A 27,269-nucleotide genomic window follows, 5' to 3' on the forward strand; every position below is an offset into this window, starting at 1 on the left:
ATGGCGCCGCCCCGCCACCGCCTCCCGCCCCGCCCAAGATGGCGGCGGGCGGTGTCGCTCCTCGCCCGCCCCGCCCAAGATGGCGGCGGGCGGTGTCGCTCCTCGCCCGCCCCGCCCAAGATGGCGGCGGGCGGTGTCGCTCCTCGCCCGCCCCGCCCAAGATGGCGGCGGGCGGTGTCGCTCCTCGCCCGCCCCGCCCAAGATGGCGGCGGGCGGTGTGGCTCCTCCCCCTCGCCCGACCCCCCCCCCCCCCCCAAGATGGCGGCGGAGCGGCGCGCTCCTCCCCTTCACGGCGGCCCCAAGATGGCGGGCGGCGCGGAGCCGGGCCCGGAGCCGGAGCGGGTGGTGGAGGCGCTGGAGCTGCTGCTGCGGCCGCCCGCCGGCGCCGCTGAGCGGGGCGACGCGGCCGGGCCCAGCCCGGAGGGCGCCCTGCGACCGGAGACGCTGCGCAGCAACGCGGCGGCGCTGGAGGAGCGGCTGCGGCGGGCGCCGGGCTGGGCGGCGCTGCGCGGCCTGCGCCATGCCGTGCTGGCCCGGGCCCCCGCGCTGGCCGCCGGGGCGGCGGGCGAGGCCGAGCCGGGCTGGGCCGCCGCCTGCGGGCTGCTGGCGCTGCTGCTGTGCCTGAAGGAGCGGCTGGCCGCGCTCGCCGCCGCCCCCGCCGCCCGCGGGGCCGGGCCCGGGGCCGCGCCGCCGCCCAGCGCCGACACGCTGAGCGTGGCGCAGGGCCGGGCCGTGGGGCGGGCGCTGCGGGCCGCCGTGGGCCTGGGCCTGCTGCCGTACCTGCCGCCGGGCGTGGGGCAGCGCCCGGGGCCCCCCGCGCCGCCCCCGTCGCCGCCGGCCGCCCGCGGGGCCCGGCTCCACGCCGCCACCACCGCCCTGGCCGAGCTGGCCCAGCACCCCGCGCTGGGCGGCCCGCTCCTCGCCCGCCACCTCGGCCTCCTCCTCGCCGGCCTCTGCCTGCTGGGCCACGGCCCCGCCGCCCACTGCGAGGTCCGTGGGCCCCCTCTCCTCCCGCTCCCCCGGTTGGTGCCGGCGTGGGCACGCGGCCCCGCCAAAAACGTGTCAGGGCCGCCAGCCTCGCCAGAGCCTGTCCGGCGGCACCGCTCGCTGTGCTCCGTGGCTGAGCCCGTGGCCCAGCTGGGCTCCCGCTCGCTGAGCCCTGGCACTGCCAGCCCGGCGGCAGCTCCCGCGCCGCGCACGTTAATCCTGACGCGGGAGAAGAGACGGGAGCCTGGCGAGGAGCTGGAGGGGCACCGGCACGCGGTCAGGACCGGCGGGTTTAGTGCCGGTGGCCCGGCTGTCCTCGCCACCCCGGGGTGTGTTTTTTTCCAGGGCGTTTCGGAAGCGGAGCGAGCACAGTGCCGGGAAGCCCTGCGGCATATCCTGGACCGCGTCTACCAGCCGCTGGCGGTGCGGGAGCTGCTCGTCCTGCAGGGCCGGCCCAAGCAGGTACCTGACGGCGGCGGGGCCGTCCCTGGCACGGGGCGCTCGGGGTGCGTAGCACCCACTGTGCTGGGACTGCGTGTTCCCACGCTCCCAGGGTGCCTTTGCTGCTCTCCTGGAAATGTTCTTGCACCTTAAAAACCAGTTGAGTGCAGCACCCCCGTCCCGCAGCGCTGCGTGAACGCAGGGGCGAAGCTGCCGAATGCGCACCGCTCGCGCGGCAGCAGCTCCGGCCCCGCTGTACAGGGGTGTGCCTGTGTGGGTGTGTGTGAGCTCGGGGACTCTCATCGCGGCACGTGCCGCCGTGGCTTGGCTGCTACATCTGCTGTGCCCGGCCAAGCAAAGCACCTTCTCTTCCAGAACCTGCCCCTTTCCACTTGAGGGGGCGAAGCGGTGCTGCCTCGGCACCTGCTGCCGTTCGTGGCTGTTTCAAAGGCTGCCTCGGGGCAGCGGGGAGGAGGAGATGGGGAATGGGTGCTCTCTGGGGAGACCTTCGCGTTGTGTTTAGAGAGTCCCTGGGAAGGGACCGCGTCCCAGCTCCCGGCAGGTGCTGTGGGTGGGTGCGTCCCCACCTGCCGCGCCACAGCTCAGGGTCAGGACGCGAGGAGCTGCTGGTGCACACGCGGGATAGCACGGGGCCGCTGGCTCAGGCGCAGCTCTGTGCCGCCCGCTGACCCTCCGTCTGGGATGGCACGCGATTCCCGAGCAGGCAGAATCTGGCCGTCTCACGCGCAAGGGCTGCAGAGGGTCCGTACGAGGCACTTGCGTGGGGCAGCACTCTCAGTGTGTGCTGTGGTTCTTCCACATAAAAGCAGGGGTCTCCTGCATAAACAAAACCCTAGCAGATAGTTGGATGGTGCCCTTAATGACATGCTTTAACTTTTGGTCAGCCCTGAAGTGGTCAGGCAGTTGGACTAGATGATCGTTATAGGTCCCTTCCAACTGAAAATACTCTATTCTGTTCTATCCCCCACCAGTGCAGCGGTGCCAGCTTGCCTCCTCGGGGTGTCCAAGCATGCACCTCCATTCGAAGCGCTCGCTTTGTGGGTTCGCAGCCTCCGGACAGCTCTGCTCTTTGTGCTGTCCCGGGGGGATTGCTTTGCTCGACCGGGGAGCCTGTGGGCTCGCGGTGCCACCTCCACAGCCCAGCGCTCTGTGCGGGGGTCACCGCTGCGGACCCCTTACCTGCATCGAACCCGACTTGTCCCCCGCGCTCCCTGTGCGCCATTTTGGTAATGAGGCGGGGCTGCTGCCTGACGCTGAGAGGCTTTAATTAAAGGAGGGAAGCTCTGCACAAGGGGATGCTCTTGGGGAGGCTGGCCTCTCTCATTAAGCCCTAATTCGCTTTGTGCCACTGGCTGAAGAAGTGGTTTATTTAAAAGGTTTCCCTGTCCTGTGCTCCTGTCTCAAGTCCTGCAGGTCAGGGCGCAGGCTGTTTGTCTGTTAGAGGGGGTTTGCACAGGAGTGTGCAAATATGCTCCTTAGCCTGCTCCTTTGTTTCCTTTCAGAGTCCTCCCTCTCCTGGGGAAGAAACAAAGCCGGCCCTTGTGCGGGCTCCGGCGTGGCTGCGGCGCCTTTGTGGTCAGCTGCTCTCCGAGAGGCTAATGAGACCCAGCGGGGTTCAGGCTGTGGTTCGGGGCATCATGGAGGGAACAGGCGGTGAGTAGGGTGCTCTGACGCTGCTCTTGGCTTCCAGGACCGTAGATTAAAAGAGTCTGCGATGATGTGTCTGAGATGTTTCATCCCATGAGAGGCCCGGGAAAGACAGTGCCATCAGAGCACTGAAATGGGAAACAGCTTTTGTCAGGCCAAGCTGACTCTGTAACACACAGATTTTGCCTCTGACTATGCTGATCTCCCAAACCGTGAATGCCTTCCAACTGCAAATGCCTTTACTTCAGGGTACACCATCATGTTTGAGGTTCAGACTGAAAGCATCCAAGCTCATTTAGTCTGTTTATGCCTCCATGGGCTTGCAGCTTGTGTGTGTACGGAGCGCAGTTCGTTCCGAGGAGCTGCGCTGGTGCCGGTTCGGTAGAAGCTGTGCTCGGCGCTGGGCTGTGAGCAGCTGCAGGTGGAGTGAGACCCGTCCCGCTCCGGGGCTCAGCAGCCTTGCTACCTGCTTTCTGTTTCCTGGGAGGGAAACTTGCTTTCTAAAAGCTGAACCCCAGAGTTGCTCGTGCCAAAGCTTCCTCTGGCCAATACCAGCCTGATGACACCACCCGAGCATGACCTCCCTCCGCCTTTTGTCTCATAGACCTTCTTGCAGAAGTTGTTTTCCAGTATCAAAGGTCTCAGACAGTAATTTTCCCCCTTCTGTCATTAAATTCAAGTGTCACCTGAAAGATGCTTTATTTAAAGAGAGTAATAAAAGCTAGAAATCCAATTTTTGGCCAGAAACATCTGGCTTCAGCCAGAAATGGCCCTGCCGTTTGCTGTCAGTCTGAGCTGATCTTGCCTTTCTGCTGGCCTAGCAGGTGGCGCTGATGCTGAAGCAGCAGCTGTGGACTGGAGAAAATGCGACACGGTTGCAAAGATCCTGGCTTCCTGCCCGCAGCAGTGCCTTTCCCTCGAGGACTACTACAGGCTGGTATGCCCCCAGGTAGGTCCCTCCGTCCCCTCTTCCTGCAGCACGCCGGCTCTGGCTGGGAATGCAGAGCCGGCTCCTGGCTTGGAGTGTGTCGGTACTGTCACTTCTGCTTGAGCGTGGCCTGGCTCGAGCTGGGACAATGTGGAGATGTTGTCCCACTGCCAGAGCAGCAGAAAACGTTTTCGCCCTACTCTTGAATTTTCCATATTTGACTGAAATGCTGAATAACGTTGCCCCATCGCATGAGCTGTTTGGCACTGCGCTACAAGGAGCTCTCTGCTGTGGAGCTCTTGCTTCCAGCCTTTGGTTGTGGGAGCAGTGCAGGCTCTTGATTTGAGCCCAGAAATGCATCCTGCATTAACATGTGCATGGGAAGGAGACCGGCTCTTCCATATGTGGAATGTCCTGCCAAATGTCCAGCAAAGCAGCACACAGGAGGCTCCTCAATCTCTGCTGTTGGCTGCAAGGAGTCGGCCTGCCCTCCTCCTAAGGGGCTCCCGATCTTTGTTCCTTTATCGTGGATTTTCCTTCCAGATTCTGGACTTGCTGCACATCCAGGACAAACTGACGGCGCGCCAGTTCCAGCGAGTGGCCACCGCCACGCTGCTCACCATGGTGAAAGAGCACCCTCAGCTGGCAGAGAAGCACCTGCTCCAGCCCCTCTTGGCACCGCTCCTGCGGTGCTCGGAGACAGCAGGTACCGGCTGCTCTCTGCCAGATCGGAGACGGGTCTGTTTTCTCTTCTTGCTGGTCTTTGTCTTCCCATCAGAATTTTCTCAGGGGCTGGTGGCTGGGCTGCTGAGCGCGCAAGCCCAGCTCTGTCAGTTGCGAACGTGTCTGTGTGGCTGGGTGCGCCGTAGGTGCACCGTATTTACTAGCATTTGACTCAGATTTCTGTAGTGTAAGAGCCAAGTAGTGGGGCTTCTGCCATTTGCTCTTTGGGGAACTCTCCCAGTCTTATTTTGGGCTTCTGTCCGGAAGCCATCGGTTCCCCACGCTGACCAAACAGCTCTCCGGGGAATAATCCATCAAGAAGTTGTGGTCTGCTTTGATTTGCTTGCAACCTTGCGGAGTTTACAACACTGCAGTGATATTTGGTGGTGCTAATGAGGGCTTATTGATTCCCATGCTGCCCTGATGGAGGGGAGGGAAGGCAGGAGAACTATCAAAGTGCTTTCTGGTTCTGGGCACGGTGGGGTTGCTGTTCTGCTGGAGACTCCTCAGTATGTAGGGATGCTGATATTTCTGCCCTTTGTTTCAGAGCTAGCAGTGGAAGATTTATCAGCAGGGACCGTGCTGGTGACAGAGGCAGAGCTCGGCAGCTGTGTGGAAGATGTGCTCAAGGTATCGTGTCTGATTTGGGCCTGAGGGTAGGCAGGAAAGCTACTCCGAGAAAGAGCTGGTTTGAGACTTTCTGAGCAGTTCAGTGTGTGTGTTAGACCGTGACAAAAACCAGCGTCTCCTGCAGTCGTGATGCTGTGGGGAGACCAAGAGCTGCACAGAATAACCTCCTATGCAGCACCACCCACGGGGGGCTGCACCTTTATGCTGGATACCAGAGGCACTGCCTGAATCCTTTCAAGCATTCTCACCCCAAAACGTTCTGCGGGATGGCACTGAGCTCTTGCTGGTTGTTTTTTCCCAGTGTCTTTCCAGTGTGTCAAAGTAAGAAGAGTCTGAGCAGTGGGCTGATAGCCAGGAGTCTCCATGGTGCTCTCACGTCCTCTTTCTCCGTGAGCTGCAGCAAGGCTTTCTGAGCATTGCTAAATTGCACAGCTTCTACAGGACCCTTGTGTCTGGCTGTACTGTCAGAGCAGCGTCAGGACTTGGGCTGTGATCTTAGAGCAAGTAACAGTAGAGCAGGCAGGAGGTCCTAGTCAGGAGTACCGCTGGCCTGGCACATGTTGCCTCCGGCTGTCAATCCCTGTCCGAGATCTTACCGCTCACATACCAGCATCAGAGGTGCGCAGCTGGTCACAGGGAAGGACAGATCACAGGGAATCCTGTACACTCTGAATCTTCAGAGGATGCCTGAGCTCTCCTCCCAGGCTGTTGCTGGCTCACGCTCCTCTTAGTGCTTCCGTGCTTCAGTTTCCTTCCTATAGAGCGTGGATAATACGGCTAGTACTGAGCCCAGGGTTACCTGTGTGGGAGGGAGAACCTGCTGGGAGTTGCTCTCCCTGCCTCCAAGGTCTGCAGAGGGCAGCCTGAGCCAGAGTTGCTGGAGCTGGAAGCCTTCCTACAGCTCCTGCAGCATTAACCCCTCTCAGAGGGATGGGCGGCAGCCAGCTCTTGCATTGGGCCAAAATGCTTCAGAATGAGTGACCTGGAGAAGAGGGCACTCGCCGTACTGGCAAGCGGCCGGCTGTGCTGGACTGCTCAGCCCTGCAGCGAGGGCAGCTTGGCAGGGCCCCCAGCACGTTGCTCAGTGGTTGTGCAGTCGGTTGGCAGCGAGGCATTCGCAGCGAGTGCTACGAAGCGAGCAGATTCAGTGTGGCTCTGAGGCTGCTGAGCTGTCACCGGGGTGAAAAAGAGAGTGACGGTGAGCTTGGAGGCATCGCAGAGCCGTGGGGAGAGGTGGGAGAGCTGGTACAGTTATCCTGGTGGCTGCTGTTAGGAAGCAGAGAGTGTGTGGGTACAGGGGAAAGGAGGGTGGGCAGCAGCTCAGCCACAGGGGAGATGCTGTTAGTGGCTGTGTCCCAACCTCAGGTGTCCCAGAAACAGGGGGTACACTGCAGCTGGTCCCCATGGGGTGTCCCCAGTAGTTCATCTTCCCCTGCTGATGTCTCTCAGGGGGCTAAAGGCGGTACAGTCTGTCTAGACCCATTGGGCGAGTAGGGTAAATTGATAGGTAAGGAAAAATGAGCAGCCTGTTTTGCAGGGACCATTCTGAGCTGAACCCCCTGGGTTTCCGTGTGCATGAAGTTAAGTTTAGAAGGGTGGGTGGGTAATCCTTCAGCAGCTGGTGCTGGGTGTCCAGCCACCTCCTCTGCTGCCCTGCCCTCCGGAGCCGCTCTTGGTGGAGGCGGCGGTGGGGCCTCGGACCTGGTCTGTGTGCCTGCCTGCCGAAGCAGGAGGGATTGCTGAAGCTCAGCAGCTCTCCCAGCCTGACGTTCAGGCCTCGATCAGGTGCTGGGGGATAGGGAGGGTTCAGGAAAAGGGAAGGAAACTCGGGTCTCATCGGAGAAACGCTCTGGCTTTGCCAATAACAGACCACCTTCCATGGTAAAAGAAATGTCTTGTGGGCAGGATGGTGCAGATTTAGCACCTTCTGTGGAGCTCCTTCCTGCAAGGTGTCCCTTGCAGCGACAAGCAGGGTGTTCAGCAGCGCAGATCTTGGCTCTGGCATTTGGGAGAGAGGTGGGGTCCATTCTTGTGCTTCCTGGGAAGGAACAGGGCTGTTCTGTGGAAGCCGCTCTTCTGAAACCTTCCTCATAGCTCCTTTTTTCCGCCGTTCCCACCAGTATCACCAGTGCCGTGCTGCAGGCTTTGCTGCTTGCCCTGACAGCAGCCCAGCTTTCTGCTGCGAGTTCCAACCCAGGAGGACATCTCCAGCCCAGGAATTCAATTTTAAGAAGCTGGTGACTTGCTTACTGGCATGCCCCTAGGCAGGCTAAGCTCTTAAATACTGTGATTGTTGTAGTATTTTGCGTAGTAATGATCTGTTGTAACTAGCTGGCAGGCAGAGACCAGTCTGGAGGGCTGCTCTGTGGCTGCCGTTCACAATGCGAGTGCTGGGGGAGTTTGGGGCGGATCCCTCCTTAATGGCATAGTGCTGGAGGCCTGACAGCAGCCAGATTAGCGACGGAGACTCCAGCCTGCAGATTTGCGGGGGTTTCTTGCCTAGCAAGTGTCATTTGATGCTGAGTGAGAAACCATCCTTGGGGCTTCATCAGGGAGGCTTTGTGTACAAAAGGTTCTGGTTAGGAAGAATGGCTCCACGGGGATTAGCGCAGGAAAAAAGGTCTGTTTGCATCAATACAGCAGGGCAGAACATTATCAGGAGAATCTCCCTCCTAGCCCTCCTACCTGGTTGTCACACTGCCTCCAGCAAGGAAAAGCTCTTTGGTTTGTCCCCAGGGCTCTTCCAGCCCTGGAGCAGGTGATTGCTTTCCAGCTGCGGAGCACCTTCTGAGCTGGTAGTTCACCAGCTGACACAGCTGGAAGTCCCTTGGAGAACTTGCGAAAAGACTTTATTTCCCCCCTTTCTTTAAAACTAAAAGCTATGGAGGGGGATATAGCCCGCTAAAGCGATGACCTGAACACAACAACCCTGAGTAAACCCTGAGTCCAGCTGGGCAAGGCTTGGTATTTAACCATTTTCTACACTTAGTTTTCGCAGCATTATGGCTTTGATTGAAAGTGTCTTACCTGGCTTTTAGTTTTGGACAATTTCTTTCAAAGGATTCTAAAGGAAACACAATGTCATAAGAATTCTGAGTGTTTTTCCTGTCCTCTGTGGGCAGCAAGGTGGGACCTGTGTGCGGTGAGCTGGTAACAGTGGCTTGCCTGGGCAGGGGGTGCTGGTTTCGTGGAGGAGGGCACTGACAGTGGTTCGGGGGGGTGCTGCTTGAGATGGAGGAGAGGACTGTGGCCCTACAGCCTCCTCAAAGCCCTTGCAACCCTCTTGCTCAGTTCAGCAGATGTCAGCTCAGCTGCCCTGCTAGGGACTGATCTCCGTATTTGAGATTTGTCTCTAGGTGCAGTATTTTGTAAAGATTTGCTAATTCAAAGGTGCCTGTTGCATCTCTCTGTAACGCAAGACCTTACACCTAAGCAGCAGACTTCCTGAATAGCTAGCTGCAGTGTTCCTGTAGCTTGGAGCCCTGCTGTGGTTAAGCAAATGCTAGGAGAAAGATGGTGCTGGAGGCTGCTTTAAATACAGAATATGGCATAATCAGGGAAAACAGGCTCCAGACTGAAAGGAACAGAGCCTGAAAACCCTCTGCCATCCTCCCTGGTGGCAGCCGTTCTGCGCAGAGACGTGCTTTCTGTCCTTCTCTTTGCCTTCCCTCTGCTCCACGTGGGTGTTTGACTCTCCTCCCTGTGCCCTTCTCTCCGTAGGTGTATGTGGTTGGAAATGACAGCTCGAGCCTACTGCTGGGATCCTTACAGTCAGTCCTGGGAGTGGTTTTTTCCCTCTATTCCTTCGCCAAGCAAAATGTGTCATACTTACGGTAAGGAAGGATTGTGCACGTCTTCTTCTGGGGTTTCATCTTCTCCATTCTGCCCACCTCCAAAGGACGTGCTCTACACGGGCACGTACAGAGACCAATTTTCTCACCCTGAGGAGCTCTCATTCAAAGTAGGCAGTAACTGCAGGCATAGGCATGGTAGGCGACCTTACTGGCAGACCTGTGCACGAGGGAGCAGTTCTCGCATTAGTTTTTGTCTTCCCTGAAGCCAAAACGTTCAGTGTAGAGGCAAGCGTGCCCTGTGGGCACCGTGGGAGCACAGGTTAACTCTTAGTGCCCGCCTAGGAGCAGGGATCGTGATTGCCTGTAGACAGAGACGGTGACGCTGGGACCTGGCTGGGTGTTGGAGGGATCTGTGTGCCAGGGATTTAGAAACACGATAAAAACCGGATAAAACAGCTTGAGTGCTAGCTCTTGGAAATACAAGATGGTTCTTCTCCCATCTGGGATCACTCGCAGGACCTGCCTCTCGGCAGCTGTCCCTCGTGCTGTGCCCAGTTCCCCCGTGACTGATGTATGATGGTAAGCATCACGTGTGTCAGTCATGGTGGCAGGGACAGTGGTGACCAGGTGCTGGCTGTCCTCTCTCCTTTCTCCTCCCAGGCTTTCCCTGGGCTGCCCTGAGTTTGGGCTAGCCTAGGAAATACACTCCTGGTGGGTTTACACTTTGCTTTGGTGATACTGGCTTGTGGGTGCTGGAGGCTTTCCCTAAAAGGTCTGTGTAGACACAGCCTCTGCTATTATTAAAGACATCATTAATCACTTCAAAAAGTAGTGAGCGCTATGGCAAGTTTGTAGAACAAGCCAAGTTAACACTGCTGCTGGGTGAACAGAGTCGCTGCTCGCTTCTCTCTTTGCAAAAGAATTTGGCAGGGGTAACTAAAACCACAGCTGTCTGGAAGTGTTCGGGTTTCCAGACCCCTGGCACAGCATCGTTACTCCACCTCATTAACCTGCATCTTTCCTTGGCAGGGGTTTCCGTGCCACCTTACACTGCTCCTCGTCTCCTTCCTCCTCTTCCTTGGCACAGCTGACAGCTCTGTGCTTTGTCATGTTGGCGTGAAGCACCAGGCACGGCGTGCTGAGCCTGCGTGGAAGTGGCTGTCCTTGTATAGACACGCTGTTCAGACAGTGCTCCCTTCCTCGCTGGGCTGAAATCTTGAAAGACCCAGGTCCTTCCGTGTGAGAACGCCAGAAGGACAGGATGTGCTGCTGATCCCCTTATAAACTGACACAAATGCCTTCAGCTGCCGGAGCTGTTGGCGCAGAGCATCCCAAGGAGTGTCCGTAGCCACTCCAGAGCACTCTTGTCTTCTCCCTCAGCCCGAGACACGTGGTCCCGTTGCAGTGCTGGTGTGCAGGGAGGGGTGCAGCGGGCAGAGCAAGGTCACCACTGCTTTCTCTCTCCTTGTCAGCTCCCTGTGCCAGGAGATCCTGCTGTGGTTCCTGGAGAAGTCAGAGCGAGAGGTGTCGCTGGCTGTACTGGAAGGCTTTGCGGGGCTGAACAGCAGCGTGCATGCCCTCCACCCGCGGTGCCGGTTCTGTGCGGGCAGCGAGGGTGGTGCCACCATTGCGGTGAAGGAGACCATCAGGTGAGCGCTGTTGGGGCAGTGCCAGGTGCGGAGGGCAGTCCCCAGGCATCATTCAGCACGTAGGGCTTTTCACGGCATGCCTAGCAGAGAGAGCCCAGGCGAGCGTGGGGCTCCTGGTGCCGTCCCACCACGGTCTCATCCCTGCAGGCGCCCAGGTAGATGGCAGAGCGCTGAGCTCGGGCAGGCGATGCTTCCACACAGCCTCCGGGTTCTTGGTATGTGGCGCAGAGCTCTGACTTTTCAGCCCTGAAAAGCAGCACGCTCTGTCTGAGCGTGAGTGTGCGCTCTCTGCTTTTCTTGAGTCCTGAGTCCTGCCTGCGGGGTGTCTAGGAATGGGACGTGCTCCTTCAGTCCCACCGCTCCCCAAATTCAGCTTCCAGCCTGGGCCTGTCTCATGGCAGATCGCGGCTGCGTGGAGCGAGTGGAATCCCTCGGGTGCAGGTGGCACCGTCACAGCAAGGACTCTGATGCTGCCAGTGTGGTGGAGCCAGCAACTGAGCTCCCCTCCTGCTCTTGCAGATGGTCTGTACAAGTAGAGGCAGAGCGTGGCCATGTGGGGAATAAACTGCAGCCATTAGACTCCAGCCACGCAAACTGGGACGGTTCAGCAGCGTGACATTTGGTTTAAAGAGGGGTAGCTGTTAGTTGGCAGGTACGAGCCCAGGGCAGTGCTATCGAGCAGGCAGAGCGCACAGCTCCTGCCCAGGAGTGTCCGTGGGGTGGGTGTGCCGGGAGCTGTGCGCACCCGTAACAAAACCCTGTACAAATATGCTTGTTTTGGTTTCATTTCAAACTATTCCTGACCTGAATTAGAAGGAGGTCTGGCCCGGGATCTGCACTGGTTAAACTGGGTATACTTTAAAATTACTCCTTAACGGCCATAGCTCTGCCTGTGTCTGTCCTACTTTATGGTTATGACCCCTGCATGAATTAGCCAGCGCCGATCCCGTTCTTTATAGGATGGCTGAATTAAACACATGTTTTTGCACACATGGTTTCTGTTAATGTTATTCCTTTAATGAATGCAGGTTAATTAATAAACTGAGTGCATGATCACCTAGACCAAATGAACAGAGCAATACTTTGGCTCAGTTGCCTCCAGGCTTCCACTCTCTGGTAGTGCTGTGAAGGAAGGTTTCCAAGGGAAGGCAGAAGCAGGATTTTACCTTGCCGTGGAGTAGTTCAGGGCCAGCCCTGGAGGGGGTCTGGGTACGTTTGTGTTGGTGACATAGTGACCTGTTTCAGCGATGAAGATGAGGCCCTCTACCAGAAGGTTTCCTCGGAGCAGTGTCATGTGGAGAACTTGGTGGAGCTCTTGTCTCACTGCCAGAAGAGTGGTCTAGCCGGAGACTTCTTCATCCGCTGCCTGAAGGTAAGGGCAGGCAAGGCTCTGTTTGGGGCACATATGCAGGAACGGTTTCCCTGGGCCGAGCAGTCTGTGAGGCAGATGGCAAAGGAGACTGAGCGTCCCCTTACGTGCCTCGGGAGCACTGAGCCAGGGTACGGCACACGGTGGAGCAGTCCTGCTGTGTGCTGGGCAGGAGAGCCTGGGAGAGGGAGGTACTCTGGTCCCTGAAGGGGTTAACCCTTGTTCCCCCTGGGCTCTTTTGACAACAGGAGCATGTCTGAAGTTTAATGGTGTGTTTGAGGCTGTGAATAATCCCTGTTGCTTCCTTGGCTCTAGCGGGGCACCTGCTCCCTTTGATCCTGCCCCGAGCCCGTGTGGTTCCCCCCTGGCCTTGCCTGGGATAGGCTGCGCTGTCCATGCCCTTGCTGGCAGGTAGAGCCCTGTTCCGTAGTCATGCGGGGTTTGCAGCACCCTGGGTGTAGGGATGCTGGTGTGACACAGGTGGGACACTCAAGAGCTGTGGGCAGCTCTCGGAGACCTTGATGTACTGAGTGGAAGCTCCTGGTTGCGTGAGGAGTCAGCACGAGCTCTTCAAAGGGGACGGGGGATCTGGGTGGCTTTGTGAGCAGCCACTGCCGAAAGCAAGGGTGCAGGCAGAGACCCAGGAAGCCTCACAGCCCAGAGGATGGTTGGACCTAGGACAAGTGCTCGGAGGTGCTCTGCGTGGTGTCCACAGGGAGGGAGGTTTGCGAGGGCTTGGCCTGCTGACAGGCATGTGTATGGAAGGGGACGAGGCTGGAAGAAGGGAATTAACCAGGAGCCCTTTGCAGCAGGGTAGAGGTGTGGGTAACGCGCGCCTGCTGCACCCGCTGCACCCAGGACCACTGGCGGCGTGACCGTGGTGTTCCTGGCACCCATTTGCCTGTATTTAATCATTGCCTCTCCATGCCCTGTGCTTCCTTCCCGGCAGGCACTGACTTGCGTGGCTGCGGAGGACGAGGCAGCTTCGAACTCTGCTCCGGTGCCTGGAGGGAGTCTCCTGGAGCTGGAGCAGTACCATGCCAGGCAGAGGAGGAAGCTGCTGGTCCTGCAGCTCGTGGCCACACTGTGTGAGAGCGTCTCGGACACCGTGTTCACAGACATTACTCAGGTTGGTCATGGCAAAATCCCGGGGGATCGGCAGCTGGAGCGCGTGGCAGACCGAGCTCGGGGCTGCTGGGCTCTAAGGAGACCGTGGCTAAGAAACAGCTGGAGACAGCTAGAGCATCCCCAGGAAAAGCAGTTTATTGATTCAGTTGCACATGTCTCAACAAGACACCGTCCTGTGCGGTGCCAGCAGGAAGGACAGAGTCAGCTGCAGAGAAAGGAGGGAGCAGCGCAGCAGACGTCTTCCTATTTGTGCCCATGGTTGCGTATTAAAAGCCAAGAGAGTAGTCTGTGTGTTAATCAGAACTCTGACTTGCCAGCTTCTCATCTTTATTTTGAGCAAAATTTATTCCCAAGTTTAACAAAGCTTAAAGACATCTGTACCCCACAAACCTTTTAAGTGAGTGCTTGCTGCCTATCCATGGTGTTGGTGCCTGGTTTTTCCAGCACATCTCGGCAGCCACCTCCGGGAGCTGCGGTAGCTGGGCTGCCAGCTGGATGGCCACGGCGCCGCCGCCGTGTCACACTCGCCCCTTGTCCCCAAATAGGGAATTTGTGGTGTTTCTCTGGTTTCTGCTGCTGGGACACCCGCACTACGTGGCGTGTCTGGTCATCAGGGTCGGTGTAACCGTGCTGATACGGTCGCTGTTTGTCCATGTCTTCATGAACAGGCAGCTGCAAAATTTATTAAATATTTTTATTTCAAAGGCCAGCTGAAACTCATTGAACCTGGTACCAAAAAAGGATTGTTAAGATATGGCACTTCTGTCTGCCCTGAACCCAGTCAAGTCGGCTGTTGGGCATTGAGGGCAGCAGGGTATTTCCCAGCTAATCAGTGTATTTTAACTTCTTCATCCTGTTTGTTGGTTGGCTTTTTTTTTCCCAACTCAGTGACCTGGTTATGCAGTTAACTGTGGCTGCCTTGGGCGGAGGCAGTCACTGCTAACACAGGTTTCCTCACTTTTCTCTTTGGGACAAAGGAGTCTTTGTGTGCGCTCTGCAGTGACAGAGGGGACCCAGCCGGTGTCATTGCAGCTCCCGCCGGTGCGGCAGCCAGCGCTGCTTTGTCCTCACCTGCCTCTCCATCGCACCCACCCGCGCGGCACCGGCTCCGCTCCCTGGGTCAGAAAGTCGGGATGGGAAACGGGGAAGGATTTTGCCAGGTTTCTGGGTCCAGCCGGGAGCCTAGTATAAAAAGAAACACCCACCAAAAAGGAAACCCAGACAAGAAAGGCATTATTCTTCCACCTGGGAGTTGTATTTCAGGGAGGGCTCCCTCGGGTTGGGACAGGAGGTTGCAAAGCTGTTTTTAAGCAGGTTCTGCAGCACGGGGTTCCTCCGGGGCGTGCGTTCTTGCTGTGGGCACTCTGGTGCGTGGCTTTGTGCTTAACGGGGTTGGAGCAAGCAGGATCCGCCTTCCCAAAGCCAGACCCCAGGAATGGCAGCAGCTGTGGACCCCCTCAATTGCACAATTTATTTTATTTACGTTCACACACATACCCCCAACCAAGTTTCATGACATTGACCGAGTTCCTTGATACGCCAAGGATGCTCCCCTCCTGCATGAGGCAGAAACGTGCCCCAGTGTTTTATTTTTCAAGCTTTTTTCCACTTCCAGATTAAGGTGGGGTGTTTTTTCTTCTAGATTGGGGGGGGGGGTTACTTTTTGTTTTTCTCAGTAGCTGTCTACTGATAAGATTATTTATTCCTGATGTTCCTATTTTTTGCATTAAAGATAATTTCAACCCCTTCAGCTTGCGTGTCACTGTTTTGTGAGAGCAGACGTTCTGACACTTGTTTTTACTCCCCATTCTTGCTGTTTGATGGCATTTCATTTCTGGACTAATCAGCCCAGAAGATACCTAAGCCTTTTCCGCAGCCCCTCCCAGCCAGCCTCCCTCCTCGCTGCGCTGCAGTAGGGATGTGCTTTTAACGAAGCTGGCAGCGATCAGCTCTCCTGCTGATGAGGAAACGTGTTGCCTGCACCCAGTGCCTGTGCCCTGGAGGCTGGAAGCATGGGGATTGGTGCAATAGTACCTTGTTGCCCTTGTACTTTCTTTTCCAAAATAGGAGCAAAATAGTTCCTCTTATTTTGCAACACGCCTGTTTACATAGGGACGACCCCTATCCAGCCCCTTCCCAGCACGGCCGGGTGTCCGAGTGCCGCCGCAGCCAGCGAGCTCGCCCTGAGCCGTGCGGTGTCAGCGCAGCTGGCAAAGATGTGGAGAAAATAAACTCCCTAATTTCAAGCTCCATTAGAAAGGCAGGAAGCCTGTGAGATCAAAGATGTCAGTGCCGAGTGTCGAGAAGGTCAATGCCAGCCACGCGGGATCGTTACGAGCTTGGGGGAAAAAAGGGTATTGTGAGGAAATCACAAAGTAAGTGACACGGTAAATGGCCTGGCTCCAGTGTCGGCTGCGTGTGGGTAAATGGTGTCTGGTACTGGGGAGCCGTGGGGCAGCTGGCAGGAGTGGGAGCCCTGCGGAGCCCTCCTGGGCAAGGGCAGGTGGCTGGGAATGGCCCTGGCCCAGGGCAGGGAAGGGGCTGTGCTCTGCCCCAGCGCTCATGGGGGGTGCAGGCAGGTGTGATTTTTGTTATAATGAAGTTTATCTGAGCCATGCTAAATCCCTGCTCGACTCTGGCCGTTGCTGCCGTGCCGTGTGCCAGCGGTCTGCGGTGCTGGTGCCTTCCCCGGAGCCGTGTGCTCTTTTAGCTCTGGCCATCTCTGCATCTATTTGAATTTTCCGAGCCTGAGCCTTTCTCTAGCACAATTTCATACAAACCCTTCGTGTTTCCCCGTTCACAGAATCGCTAAGGTTGGAAAAGACCTGTAAGATCATGAAGTCCAACCATCACCCCAACCCCACCATGCCCACTAAACCATGTCCCGCAGTGCCACGTCCACACGTTCCTTGAACACCTCCAGGGATGGTGACTCCACCACCTCCCTGGGCAGCCTCTGCCAGTGCTTCACCGCTCTCCCAGTAAAGACATTTTTCCTCATATCCAGCCTGAACCTCCCCTGGGGCAACTTGAGGCCGTTTCCTCTTGTTCCTCTCGCTGGCTGCACCAGTGCCCCAGCCGTCCCCCCGCTCACCGGGGCTCACCGGGGATCCCCAGTGCTGCTGAGCCCGCTCACCCCGGCAGGGTGATGGCAAAGGGAGCTGGGAAGGTGCTGGGAATGCAACTGGGATGGGTCTGAGAGGGAGGGTTGGGGTGGTGGCAACAACAGGGAAACATGAAGGGTTCGTGAAGGCGGCGAGAGCTAAAGAGTGTGTGGCTCCGGGAGGGCACCCCGAGGTGCGGGCAGGGGCAGGGTCCTTGGAGCACCCCGGGGATCTCCCCTCCTAACTGCTCTTCCCCACGCTCTCCGCTGGCAGGTGGAGGAGTTTGTGGCAGCCGTGCTGCAGCGGGCCTGCGTCAGCCCGGCGCGGGGCCCCGGCGCGGCGGCGGAGACGCAGACCCTCGCCATGGCCATGGGGCTCGTGGCTGCCATGCTCGGCGGAGCCGTCCAGGTGAGGGGGCGAAGCCGGGGTGCTCGGTGGCTGTGGCGGGTGGGAGACCTGGCACCGTCCCACTGCGCCCGGCCAAGGGGTGCCTCAGCCGGTGCTCCGAGGTCTGGGTGCTGCCCGAGCTGGAGCCCCTCTTTAATCCCAGGGTGTGTATATATATATATTATTTTTCTCGGAGCGGTGCCAGGGCACTGGGTGGGGGCATGATCCCAGCAGGGCACCCGTGAGAGCCCAAATATTTCATTTATAATCCAAAATCTGCTTCCAAGAAGGCACTGACGGAGCAGTGCCGTCGCATACAGTGTCTTTAAATACTGACACTGCATCCTCTGCATCCCTACACATCCACGGGCTCTGTCTCAGGAACGCAACGAACTTCCCAGCATGGGCTGTGCTTGGAAATCCTTTATAAAAATGGTGCCTTGCTCAGTTACGCCGTTACACGGTGTCGGCTGAACTGCCGTTGGGCGGCGATGGCACGTTCGTTAGTGAGCTGCAATCGCTCTGGCTTGCACTTACATCACTGAGCTGCCGGGGTTGCTTCATCCCCCAACTCGCCCAAAGGAAAATCCAACTGTTAATGGAAAAAGATGATTTATTGTGTCTTATTGCTAAATTCCCAACGTTGGGAAAAGAACATTATTTAGTTGGAGAAAACTGAAAACCAGAGTCTCGCGGCTCTAACGGGCCCCCTCCCAGGCGAGCTCCCGCTCCGGCGTTAATGGGAGCAACTTAACTCGGCAAATTGAATGCAAAATGTTTCGGAGGCAGCTGCAAAGCTGTTTGGGTTTCAATGGCCAAGGGCTTTACACAGTCACCCAAAAGTTCCCCAGATGATGCTAAAGCATCACTTTTCGGGTCTTACAGCCCAGATATTGCTTCTGGGATTGGCAGTTAAATCCCGTTTAGGGCAGGAACCCGAGGGGGGAACCCCTCGGGTGCTGCAGCCTTGGGGCAGGTCGCGGCTGCCTTGCCTGGAGCTTCCTTCCAGGCAGGACTGCGGGCAGGACCGAAGGCAGAACCGAAGGCAAGCCCTGCACAGCGCTGGCAGGACGGTGGGAGGGATGTCCCAGCTCAGCCCCCACGCTGAGCGCAAGGGTCCCACATGGACACCGCTCTCCTTTGGGCTCTCGCCCTTCCCACCTTCTCCTGCAGTGCCTCCAGGCCAGGCCAGCGAGGTTGCAGCTGCTGCCGGCTTCTGCCCTGCCAGAGATGCCGCAGCTGGGATCAGCGCTGGGAGCACGGGGCATCGCCATCCCCAAGAGCAGCTCACGGCTCTTGGAGCCCGGCTCCTGGGGTGGGGACGGGGGGTGGCCGGCTCGGTGCTGCCGTGGGGCTACGAAACGGCCTCTGGGGCTCGTGCACCTCTGGGCTGCCTGCCTGCCTTGCCAGGAGCATCCTGGGGAGCGAACCTCCCGTTACGGCCGTGCCAGTGCAGCTTCTCTCCCCCCCACAGCTTCAATCCAGTGACTTCGCCGTGCTGAAACGGCTGGTGCCGTTGCTGGAGGAGCTCTCCCACACCTACCCCGAGCCCCTCACTCAGGAGCTGGCCGCGGACCTGCGCATTGCCATCTGCACCCACGGGGCCTTCTCCCCCGGGACAGTGGGTGCTGCTGCCGACGGCGTGCTGGGGAAGAAGCCGGGGACAGGAGCGCAGAGCCCTGCCGGCATCCCCGGCAGAGCCCCAAGCCCAGGGAGTGGCCAGGCACCGCGACGGCACAGCCACAGCAGCCCCTCGGCTCCCAGGGAGAGGAGTGAAGATCAGAGTGTGAGCCATGAGCCTGGCACCGCGGGTCCCGCTCCAGCACCGTGTGCCGACAGCCCGGCCCCGGCTGGGCTCCAGGAGCTCCTGGTATCAGCCTACGACCCCCAGCCCCCTGGCCGGGCAGCCGCCCTGCGCCGCCTCTCCAGCCTGATCACACAGAGGGATCCGGAGGCGCTTCGGCTTCAGGAGAAACTCCTCCAGGTACCGGGCTCCTTCATGGTCCCTGTCCTGCACGGTGGCACAGACGTGGGGCTGAGCATGCTGGCGGGCTGGGGACGGTCTGTATTATCAGAGCCCTCCGACCTTGCTGTTGGCTGAAGGTGCCACCGTGCACTGCTGGCCCGGCACGGGGCTGCTGCCAACGGCACTCCCCGCTCCTTGCAGGTGTTCCTGGAGAACATGCAGCACGAGGACGCCTTTGTCTACCTCTCAGCCATCCAAGGTGAGCGATGCCCGGCCGGGGCGAGTGCTGGTGCTTCGTAGGAGAATGTTTTTGTGCTGGGGGGAGCTTTGGGCAGCGAGAGTGAAGAGCAGCGGAGCTGCAGCCAGGCTGGGGGCTCAGCATCTCCTGCCCTCCTGGACCACGTCTGCATGCCGTTCGGTCAAGCCTGGAGCCACAGGCGGGCTCTGTGCCACAATCCCAAAGCCGGCAGGGGAGAGAGCAGAAGCGGGCACGCACCCGGCCCCGGTGCTGGTCCTGGCGGTGCAGGCAGGAGGTGGGCAGCAGCAGGCAGCAGACAACGGGTTGGCAGGAGAGCAGTGTGTCGCTCTGCTCACTGCCCTCCTCCCTGCGCCGGGCTGCTGCTGAGGGCACCGAGTGCTGCTGCTGCTCCTCATGCCACTTCCCGGGAAAGCCGCGGGTCCACGCTTGCTGCGGCACACTCCGTGCAGCCCCATGGCACCGGGCTGCCCATCGGAATTTGCAGGCAGGTGCCTCCGCACCCGGGGTGATGTGGGTGTCCTGTGCGACGGCTGTGCCGGCAGGTCGCCGTGCGCCGGGTTACTTGGAAGGGAGGTGCTGTTCCCATGACCCGAAGCAATACCGGCGCCGCCGCGAGCCCCGGCTGCCGTTGGGAAGGTAACCCTCAGCAGCATCTGGAAAAGGAGCTTATCACTGTGCTTCCCTCTGCCTGTACGGTCTTGAGTGGGACGGGTTTGTCTTTGCCCTGCAGGTGAAACACAAACGCTTCAACCGTCCCCGGGTGATTAATACACCCCGTGCAGCTGCCTCCGTGTTTCGCTGCGGCTGTGATTAACCCTGACACGGTTCCTTGCGGCCGTGACTCACCCAGCCCGCGCCGCGCTGGCAGCGGCACCTGCGGCGTGCCGTATGTGGTGCTGCCCTCTGTGCCAGGCAGGCTCCCGGCTGCCCCGGTTGGGCTCCCCGTTGTCCCGGTCAGGCTCCCCACCGCAGCGGCAGGGCTTGCCCACCAGCTGGCTGTGCTGGTGCTGGAACCAGAGACGGCTGTCCCGGCACTGCTGGGTATTACAGAGCCAAGCTCCGGCGAGGTGATGCCAGAGGAGAGGTTGCTGCCTGGCCGGACGTGCCTGGGCTTGCAGAGGGTAACCCACGCCAGGCGCTCTCCGATAACCAGGGAACGGGGTTGGAGGTGAAGGCGGCTGCTCCTGGAGGGCAGGAGAGTTGGGTCTCACCCTGACTCAGCGCTTGGCACTGCCGGGACAGCCTCTGCCGCTCGCCCTTTCCCTGGAGAGCAGCTGCCTTTCCCCATCGGAGAGGCACCTGCCGCCCGGGGAGCCCAGCGCTGCCGGAGCCCTGCCCGGTGCCTGCCCCAAGCCTGGCTTTCACCCAGCACTGCCTGCGATGCTCCGCTGAGGCTTGCTGGCTCCGGGCAGCTCTCTAAAGGGATGGCATAGCCAGAGCATCCCTGCGGCATAGCCCAGCGTGCACCCCATGTCCGGGGTCTGACCCCTCTTCATTCCTGGGGCGATGCGGCAGGCACGGGGCACGCTTGGGCTCCGGATCCCAGCCTGGGCCAGGCAGAGCCAGGGGTTCGCAGAGCCCCAGTGGGGACAAGGACACGCCAGCAATGTGTGCCTGATAGCCGGGAGCTGGGAGCAGCAACCAGGCACTGCGCCCGAGCATCGCCTGCGGTACCCGGCTGCCATGATGCTGGGCCAGCCCGGGGCGAGCCCCGCGGTGTCTGACAGCCGGCGTGCCAAGTTGACGCTAGGTCGGCGAATGTTGACCAGCAGCAGTTAGTGGGCACCTGCAGCCAACTGCTAAATTACTTATTTTTCAGCTTGGCACCCAACCGGACCCAGTGCTGCGCTGCCCCGGCGCTGCAGCTTCACACGGAGGGGCTGCGGGATGTGCTGCGGGGCCGGCGTGGTGCAGGGGGTCCCATGGGTGACGGCTGCACCGAGGGCACCGGGGTGGCACAACCGTCGGTGCTTCCTCTGCTGAGGGTGGTGGCACATGCCGTCCTCAAGCCTGGCCCTGACCTGCGCTTTCCTCTTGCTCTCCCCCCAGGCGTTGCCCTGCTCTCCAGCGAGTACCCGGAGCGGATCCTGCCCGTCCTGCTGGCACAGTACGGGTGCCCGGCACAGGGCACGGAGGTTACCAGGGCTGCCGTCACCAGAATGAAGCTGGGCGAGGTGCTGATGCGTGTCACCCGGGCGCTGGGTGAGTCCACAGCTGCGTCCACGGGCACGGCGGTGCTGGCCGCTGCCGGCAGCTGCAGCACTGCTCGGCCCCTCGCTGCTCTCTGCCGTGCCACCAGGTCGGGGGGATAAAGCCCACGGGGGCTTTTTGCTGTCCGGAGGTGAGAACCAGCTCCCGTGGCCCTGCGCCGGGGGGGTGGAAGCTGAAGGGCAGCTGGCCGGGCTTTGCTGGTGGGCAGGATTGGGGCGGCGGATCCTGCCGGGAGTCCTCCGTCCCCTCGGCCGGCAGCGCTGGGCTCAGAAGCTGCTGGGAAGTGCCCGGACACGCAGGGCTGAGGGGTAAAAGCTGGATGAGGGCTTTCCGGCAGCCACTGTTGGGACACGTCCTACAACGCCTCGTCTTATTCCCCAGCAGAGGCCAGGCCAGCGAGAGCAGGCGGCCGGAGCTCTCCGCAGCTGGGGAAGGTGGCAGCCGGTGTCCCCGCTGCCAGGGCAGCCAGGCGCGGGTCCCCGGTCACCCGCCGGGTGCTTTGTTCCCCAGGTCGGCCGTGGCAGAGCCAACCTCCCCGGCTGCCTGGCCTGCCGGAGCTCTCCCAGGGCACAGCTGCCGCAGCGGTGTCCTCTGGCCGCAGTGGCATCCCTGAGCTCTGCTGGCTGCAGGCAGCCTGCCGGGGCCAGTGGTCCCTGGGCCGGGTCATGCCGCTCTCCTGCCCCACTGCCGGGATGGGGACAGGGCATCCTACGGGCCGGTGATGCCATCGTCTCCCCATGGAGCTCCTGTGAGTGGTGGCAGAGCCCCTCCGAGGGCCCCTGGGTGATGTCCGTGCGTCCAGCCCTCGCCTTGCCCAGCACTGCAGCCGCACCGTGCTGGGTTTCCCTCGGCAGCCCCCCACGGCGTGGCTGGCAGCGGGACGGTGGGCACGGCCTCCGCTGCGGCTCTCCCCCTCCCCATGGTGCCTCTGCCGCGGGCAGCGACTCCGGCGCGTCCTGGCTCGCCTGTGTATTTATAGAACAAATTGCATGAAGTTGTTTTTGTTGCAAAGCTTCAGGATTCAAGAGTGAGGATTCATCCGGCGCTTCCAGAAACGCTCTGCTCTGTGCAGCAGCACTGCTGCAGTTTGGAGCTCTCCTGCTGCTGCTGGGGGACTGCCGTGCCTCCCTCCTGCCCCGTCCCCGTCCCCGTCCCCGCCTGCCATCCCACTAGAGCGGCTTTTTTCCCATCCGGGAGGGGATTTTGCAGCAGGCACCTATCGCCCAGCAAACAGCCGGCATGGGCAGCGTGGCTGGAAGTGTGTGGCAGCCCCGTCCTGAGCGCGCGGCGCCGTTCCTCTGCCTCCAGCAACGCGGGGCCGAGCGCCGCGCGAGGGTTCATGGAGGCCTTGCACTGACCCGGTTCGCTTTTGCTGCAAACCCATTAAATCTGCTCCGGGTGCGCCATGGCAGACCTTTTCCCTTCTCCGTCAGGGAGCACGTGCCTTGCTCGCTGCAGGAAGGGAAACACTTCGAGCTCTTTCTGCAGCCGTCTGGCACAGGGCCGGTGTGCTGTTGGCTTCGGAGGAGATGCATCAAGCTCGGATCATCTAGCACTGCTCAGAGTGCCATAATACCACCTCCCGGGGTGCAAGCACGGAGCAGGCTGTGTTCCTGAGCAAGCATGGCCGCCCTTGGCATCACGGCGCTGCGCTGAGCTCTCCCACCCTGTGCCGTGCAGCAACCATCCCTGCTCTCCGAGCGCGTTGTCCTTTGGTAACAGGGAGGGCCATGTAGGAAAAGTGATGCTACGACGGGACGGTCCTACAGAAGGACCCGGCTGCCTGCCGCCTTCTGTGTGCAGGGTGGTGGGGTCCCACCGCTGCCTGCAGGACTTATTCCTGTCCCCACATCCCGGGGCATCCCACTGCCTCCATCGGCTGCAGGACACCAGCGTCCAAGGGGCTGATGGGGCTCAGGAGAGCCGGGAGACCACCGAGCTGGCAGGCCGGCTAGCCTGCCAGAGCTTCTCCCTTTCCTCCGTTACTCTCAGACGAGTGCTGCACCGCGCTCCCCTCGGCTGGAGCAGCCCCTGCGTGGTGGGAGCTGTGCCGTGGGGCGCGCGGCCGCCAGCCCCGGGCTCCTCTTGTGCTGGGTGATTGTGCATGCCAGTCACAGGCTCTGCACGCCGACCTCTAATTAGGCGGCTCACACATCCGCGGCGCCTGCGTGTGCTAATTGGGGGGTGGTTGTGCGGCTGAATTACGTGAGAATTTGGGCTTCGCACTTCGTTTCTGTGTGCGGTATCTGAGGTCACCTCTGAGTGGCCCCGCGGGAGCCAGAGGGATGTGGGATGCACCGAACGGCCCCAGACAAAGGTCTTTGCTGTGGGGTGCGTGCTGTCGGGGTTTGCCGGCCTCCCGGGGGACTGCGCTGCGGCGTCCTTGTCCCTGGCACCACGGCGGGTCCGTGCTGAAGCTCTGTCTGTGCCTCGCTCAGAGCTGCGCCCGGCTCCCTGCGCTGGGCACAAGCTGCGCTCCAGATGTTGCATCCAGCTGTTCCACAGTGCTGCAAGGGGGGGCCCAATCCGGCTGCTCCCGGCAGGAAGGGGCTGGGGGTTTTTCCTTGCCCGTGATGTGCCGCTCCGCTCTCTCTTGCAGGGGACATGGTGTTCAAGCACCGGGAGCCGCTGGTCCAGGCCTTCCTGCGGGGCGCACGGGACCCCGACGGCGCGCTGCGGGCCAGCAGCCTCTCCAACCTGGGCGAGCTCTGCCAGCGCCTCGGCTTTCAGCTGGGCTCCATCATCCAGGAGGTACCGGCTCCATCCCGGCACTGCCAGCCCCTTCCCCGAGTCCCTGCCTGGGGAGCGCCGGGCCATCGCTTGTTAACGAGGGCGGTTCATTAGCGGATGGCAGGGCTGCTGAGCGCTCGCTGCGGGGCACGCAACAGCCTGGGGTTTCCATAAAACACATGAGGGATATTTGCGGATAGCGGGGAGCATAAAACTCATTGGACCTGAAGCAAACACTCAGGGAATTCTAGCCCCCATTTTTAGGGCTAAAAGCTTTGTAATCAGCTAAAGACATCGCTTGCGCAGGGAAGCAGTAGCCCAAGGAAAGGCGGCAGTGCCTGCTCCGCCCATGGCAATCGCACTGCAGGAGGAGACCTGGGGGCACAGTTAGTACCTGCCAGAGGCACCTCCGCCCGCTTAATGAGACCTCGTTACCCTTCCTGTTGTCACCGTCGCAGCTGATGGCTGGCAGGGGTGCCCGGCCCTCGCCCCGGCTGCGGGCTCCCGCTGACACACGGCTGATGCCAGAGCTGTGGTCCCGGTGGGGTGAGCCGGGCTCTCGGGGGTCTTTTCCCAAAGGGTTGGGGGGAGGTTTGCCGGGAGCCACCGGCATCATGGTCCGGCAGCCCCTGAGCTGGTGGGTCTGTGCCCCCACGGGAGCCGGAGCTTCCCAGAGCAGGAGGGAGGTCAGGAGACATCGCGGATGCGGCGCTCGGGCTTCTTTCCCCAGTCCGCGCTCGCAGCCGCTCAGCATCGGTGGGGTACCGGCAGAGTTTGATGAGATGCCAATGCACCACACGCAGCTATTTCGGGAACACGCTAGCTGTGCTAATTCTCCTGGCTGTCACTGCCGGGGGTTTAATTAGGTTCCTGCGACTCTGCCTGCTTTTCATAAAGCTTTCCAAGGCATCTGTGTGCTGCTCTACCCCTGCGAGAGGGAGGGCTGCTCAGTGCCCGGCGCCCCGCAAAAAGCCAATCCCCCCTGGTTGGGTGCTGGCAGGGGAACGCGCAGCTGCCCCAGGCTGGGTGCAGGGGTCCCATCCTCATCCTCCAGCCCTGGGTCACCCAGGGACATCCGCGCCACCGTGGCCGGCTGCTCTGCCGGGTCCCCCCGCGCCCCCCTGCCCCTGCTGACGCCCCTCCCGCCCTGTCCCCGCAGGTCACCTCCTGCTTGACGGCCGTAGCCAAGACAGACCCCGAGGCGGAGGTGCGAAGAGCCGCCGTGCACGTGGTGGTGGTGCTGCTGCGGGGACTCAGCGAGAAGGCCACCGAGGTGGGTCACCTCCCTGCCTGTCCCCGGGACGGGGGCAGCCTCTGCCAGGCTCCTGGGCATCCCCGGGCACCGGCACCGTGCTCCTCGGGGACAGCCCCTGCCCCGTGGGGGCTGCAGGGCTCATTCCCAGGCAGCTTCCAGGGAAAGTCCCATGGGACCGGGACCTCCAGCTTGTGCCTCCCCCACCAAAGGGTTCCCTCAGTGCCGGATCCTTCCTGGGGCAGAGAGGACTTCACGGGGGCATCCCTCGGAGCTGCTTGGCTGTGCCGCAGGGCACAGCCAGCTCTCGGGAGCCATGGGAGTTGTTCATCACTGATTTGACTTGGAAATGCCCAGTTTTTACGTGGGCTGTGGCCTCCCTCTCTGCTTCCCAGCAATGAGCGTGTCAGAACTCAGCTCCTGTGGAGGAAAGGGCCAGTTCCCCGTGGGAATCCCCACAGCGGCGATCTCGGCTTCCCCTCATGCCTCTGTGCCGGAGGGACGTTGTGATGCGCTGCTGTGCTGGGCTGCGCTGCCGGTGCGTGGGGAAACTGAGTCACAGGAGGGCCAGGGCTTACGCCTGAGGCAATGTGGTGGTGGTGGTGCCGCCGTGTCCTGGCACCAGCAGCGTTGGTGGAAGGGGCAGCACCGCGCCTGCCAGGGCATGCCGAGGGTTGTGTTTCGGGTGAGATGCCAGCGGGTGCTGATGGTTCTCTTGCCTGCTGTGCCCAGGTGCTGCGGGACGTCCTGCGGGACCTCTACCGCCTGCTGAAGCACGTGGTGGTGGCCGAGCCCGATGGCGCGACGGTGCTGCACGCCCAGCTGGCACTGGAGGAGCTGGATGTGGTGATGAGGAGGGTCCTCTTCCCCCCGCAGACGCTGGAGAAGAAGATCGTGGTGCTGCCGTAGCGGTGCCGGGGCTGCAGAAATGAACTCTTCCTGCTCCGGCGCTGGGGCCAAGCGGCTCCCCAAGGGGAAGGGTTCGCTGTGCCCCTGGGACGCCGCCGGCGGGTGCCAGCTGGGGAGAAACCCACAGGCTGGGGGGGTCAGGCTCGCTGGGACGAGGCAGGGGATTAAACGGAGACATGCTCAGCCCTGCACCCATGACATCTCTGGGAGCCGCGTGAAGCCCCTGGGTGCCATCCCGGCCGTGTCCTGGCCTGTGTCTGGGCTGTGCTCGCCCTCGCACGCTTGGGGTGGCGGCAGCGGCGCGGGCCCTGGCGCGCCCCTGGGTCCCGTGGAAGGGTGGGCATCAGCCCCAGGGCTGGCCCTGGGCTGGGGGAGCAGCCGACGGCGCCGGTGCCTCGGGTTCCCGTGCGGCCAACCAGGACCCGCTGCCGCAGCTGCCCCCGAGGGGAGCCGGGAGGGAGGGGGGACTCTGCTGTCTGCACCCCCCAGCGTGGGCAGCCATGCACCCCGGGGGCTGGCAGGCAGCCGGCTGGTGCCACACGGCCCTCTCTCGGCACAGCACTCACTCCATGGGGCTGCTGGGGGGGTCCTGGGGCTGCTGGGGGTCCCTGGGGGTGCTGGAGGGGCCTGGGACTGCCAAGCTGGCCGGCAGCTCTTGCACACTCGCCGCCGGGTGCCCACGGGCATGGAGGGAGCCTTTCTGGGCGCCCGCCCCGGGCGAGGGATGGGGACGATCCCTGGAGGCAGCAGCTGAGCCAGCTTCTAAGTGTTGTGATTTGAGCCAAATCCGAGTGATTTTCCCAGGGTGGCAGAAGGAAATGGAGCCGGCATTGCCGAGCCCCTGCCCTGCCGGCGTGGTGGGGCTGCGGTGCTGGGAGCAGGACTGCGCTGGGGACCTCTCCCCCTCCACGGTGCCTCTGGGGAAGGCCCTGCCACGGCACTGCCTGCCCTGCACCCGTTCCCGGGGTCTCCCTCACCGCAGGGTCTGAGGATGGGGCCCTTCCACCATGGCACCAGGAGCCCCCTCCGTGCTGGGGCTGCCGTGTGTGCCGGGAGCATGGCCAGGGGCTGCGGAACCCTGCAGGGCGCCTGGCCGGGACCACCGCTTGCCGCCGTGTGCTCGGGGACATCCCA

The 27,269-nt window shown here is 61.0% G+C and overlaps 1 protein-coding gene across 1 annotated transcript; it reads left to right on the plus strand.

Annotated features, from left to right (window-relative positions):
• TANGO6 (transport and golgi organization 6 homolog) lies at positions 1-26,205 on the plus strand. The gene is made up of 17 exons (XM_059825101.1): positions 1-990; positions 1,333-1,449; positions 2,952-3,102; positions 3,921-4,045; positions 4,568-4,730; positions 5,295-5,377; positions 9,098-9,210; positions 10,644-10,820; positions 12,066-12,192; positions 13,139-13,318; positions 16,695-16,829; positions 18,283-18,792; positions 18,976-19,033; positions 21,083-21,235; positions 23,844-23,995; positions 25,134-25,247; positions 25,959-26,205. Exons 1-17 carry the CDS (start codon positions 1-3, stop codon positions 26,133-26,135), a joined length of 3,525 nt encoding a protein of 1,174 aa, XP_059681084.1. The 3' UTR covers positions 26,136-26,205.
• Positions 26,206-27,269: the final 1,064 nt, after the last annotated feature.

The sequence above is a fragment of the Gavia stellata genome, chromosome 15 (assembly GCF_030936135.1).
Source record: "Gavia stellata isolate bGavSte3 chromosome 15, bGavSte3.hap2, whole genome shotgun sequence".
NCBI classification, from domain to species: Eukaryota; Metazoa; Chordata; class Aves; order Gaviiformes; family Gaviidae; genus Gavia; species Gavia stellata.

Bases quoted from the DNA above. Each gene is read 5' to 3' on its own strand.
- TANGO6 (XM_059825101.1), top strand. From the start codon at position 1: ATGGCGCCGCCCCGCCACCGCCTCCCGCCCCGCCCAAGATGGCGGCGG. The intron at 4,731-5,294 runs GTACCGGCTGCT...CCTTTGTTTCAG, and splicing joins GCGGTGCTCGGAGACAGCAG to AGCTAGCAGTGGAAGATTTA. The intron at 13,319-16,694 runs GTTGGTCATGGC...CTCCGCTGGCAG, and splicing joins TGTTCACAGACATTACTCAG to GTGGAGGAGTTTGTGGCAGC.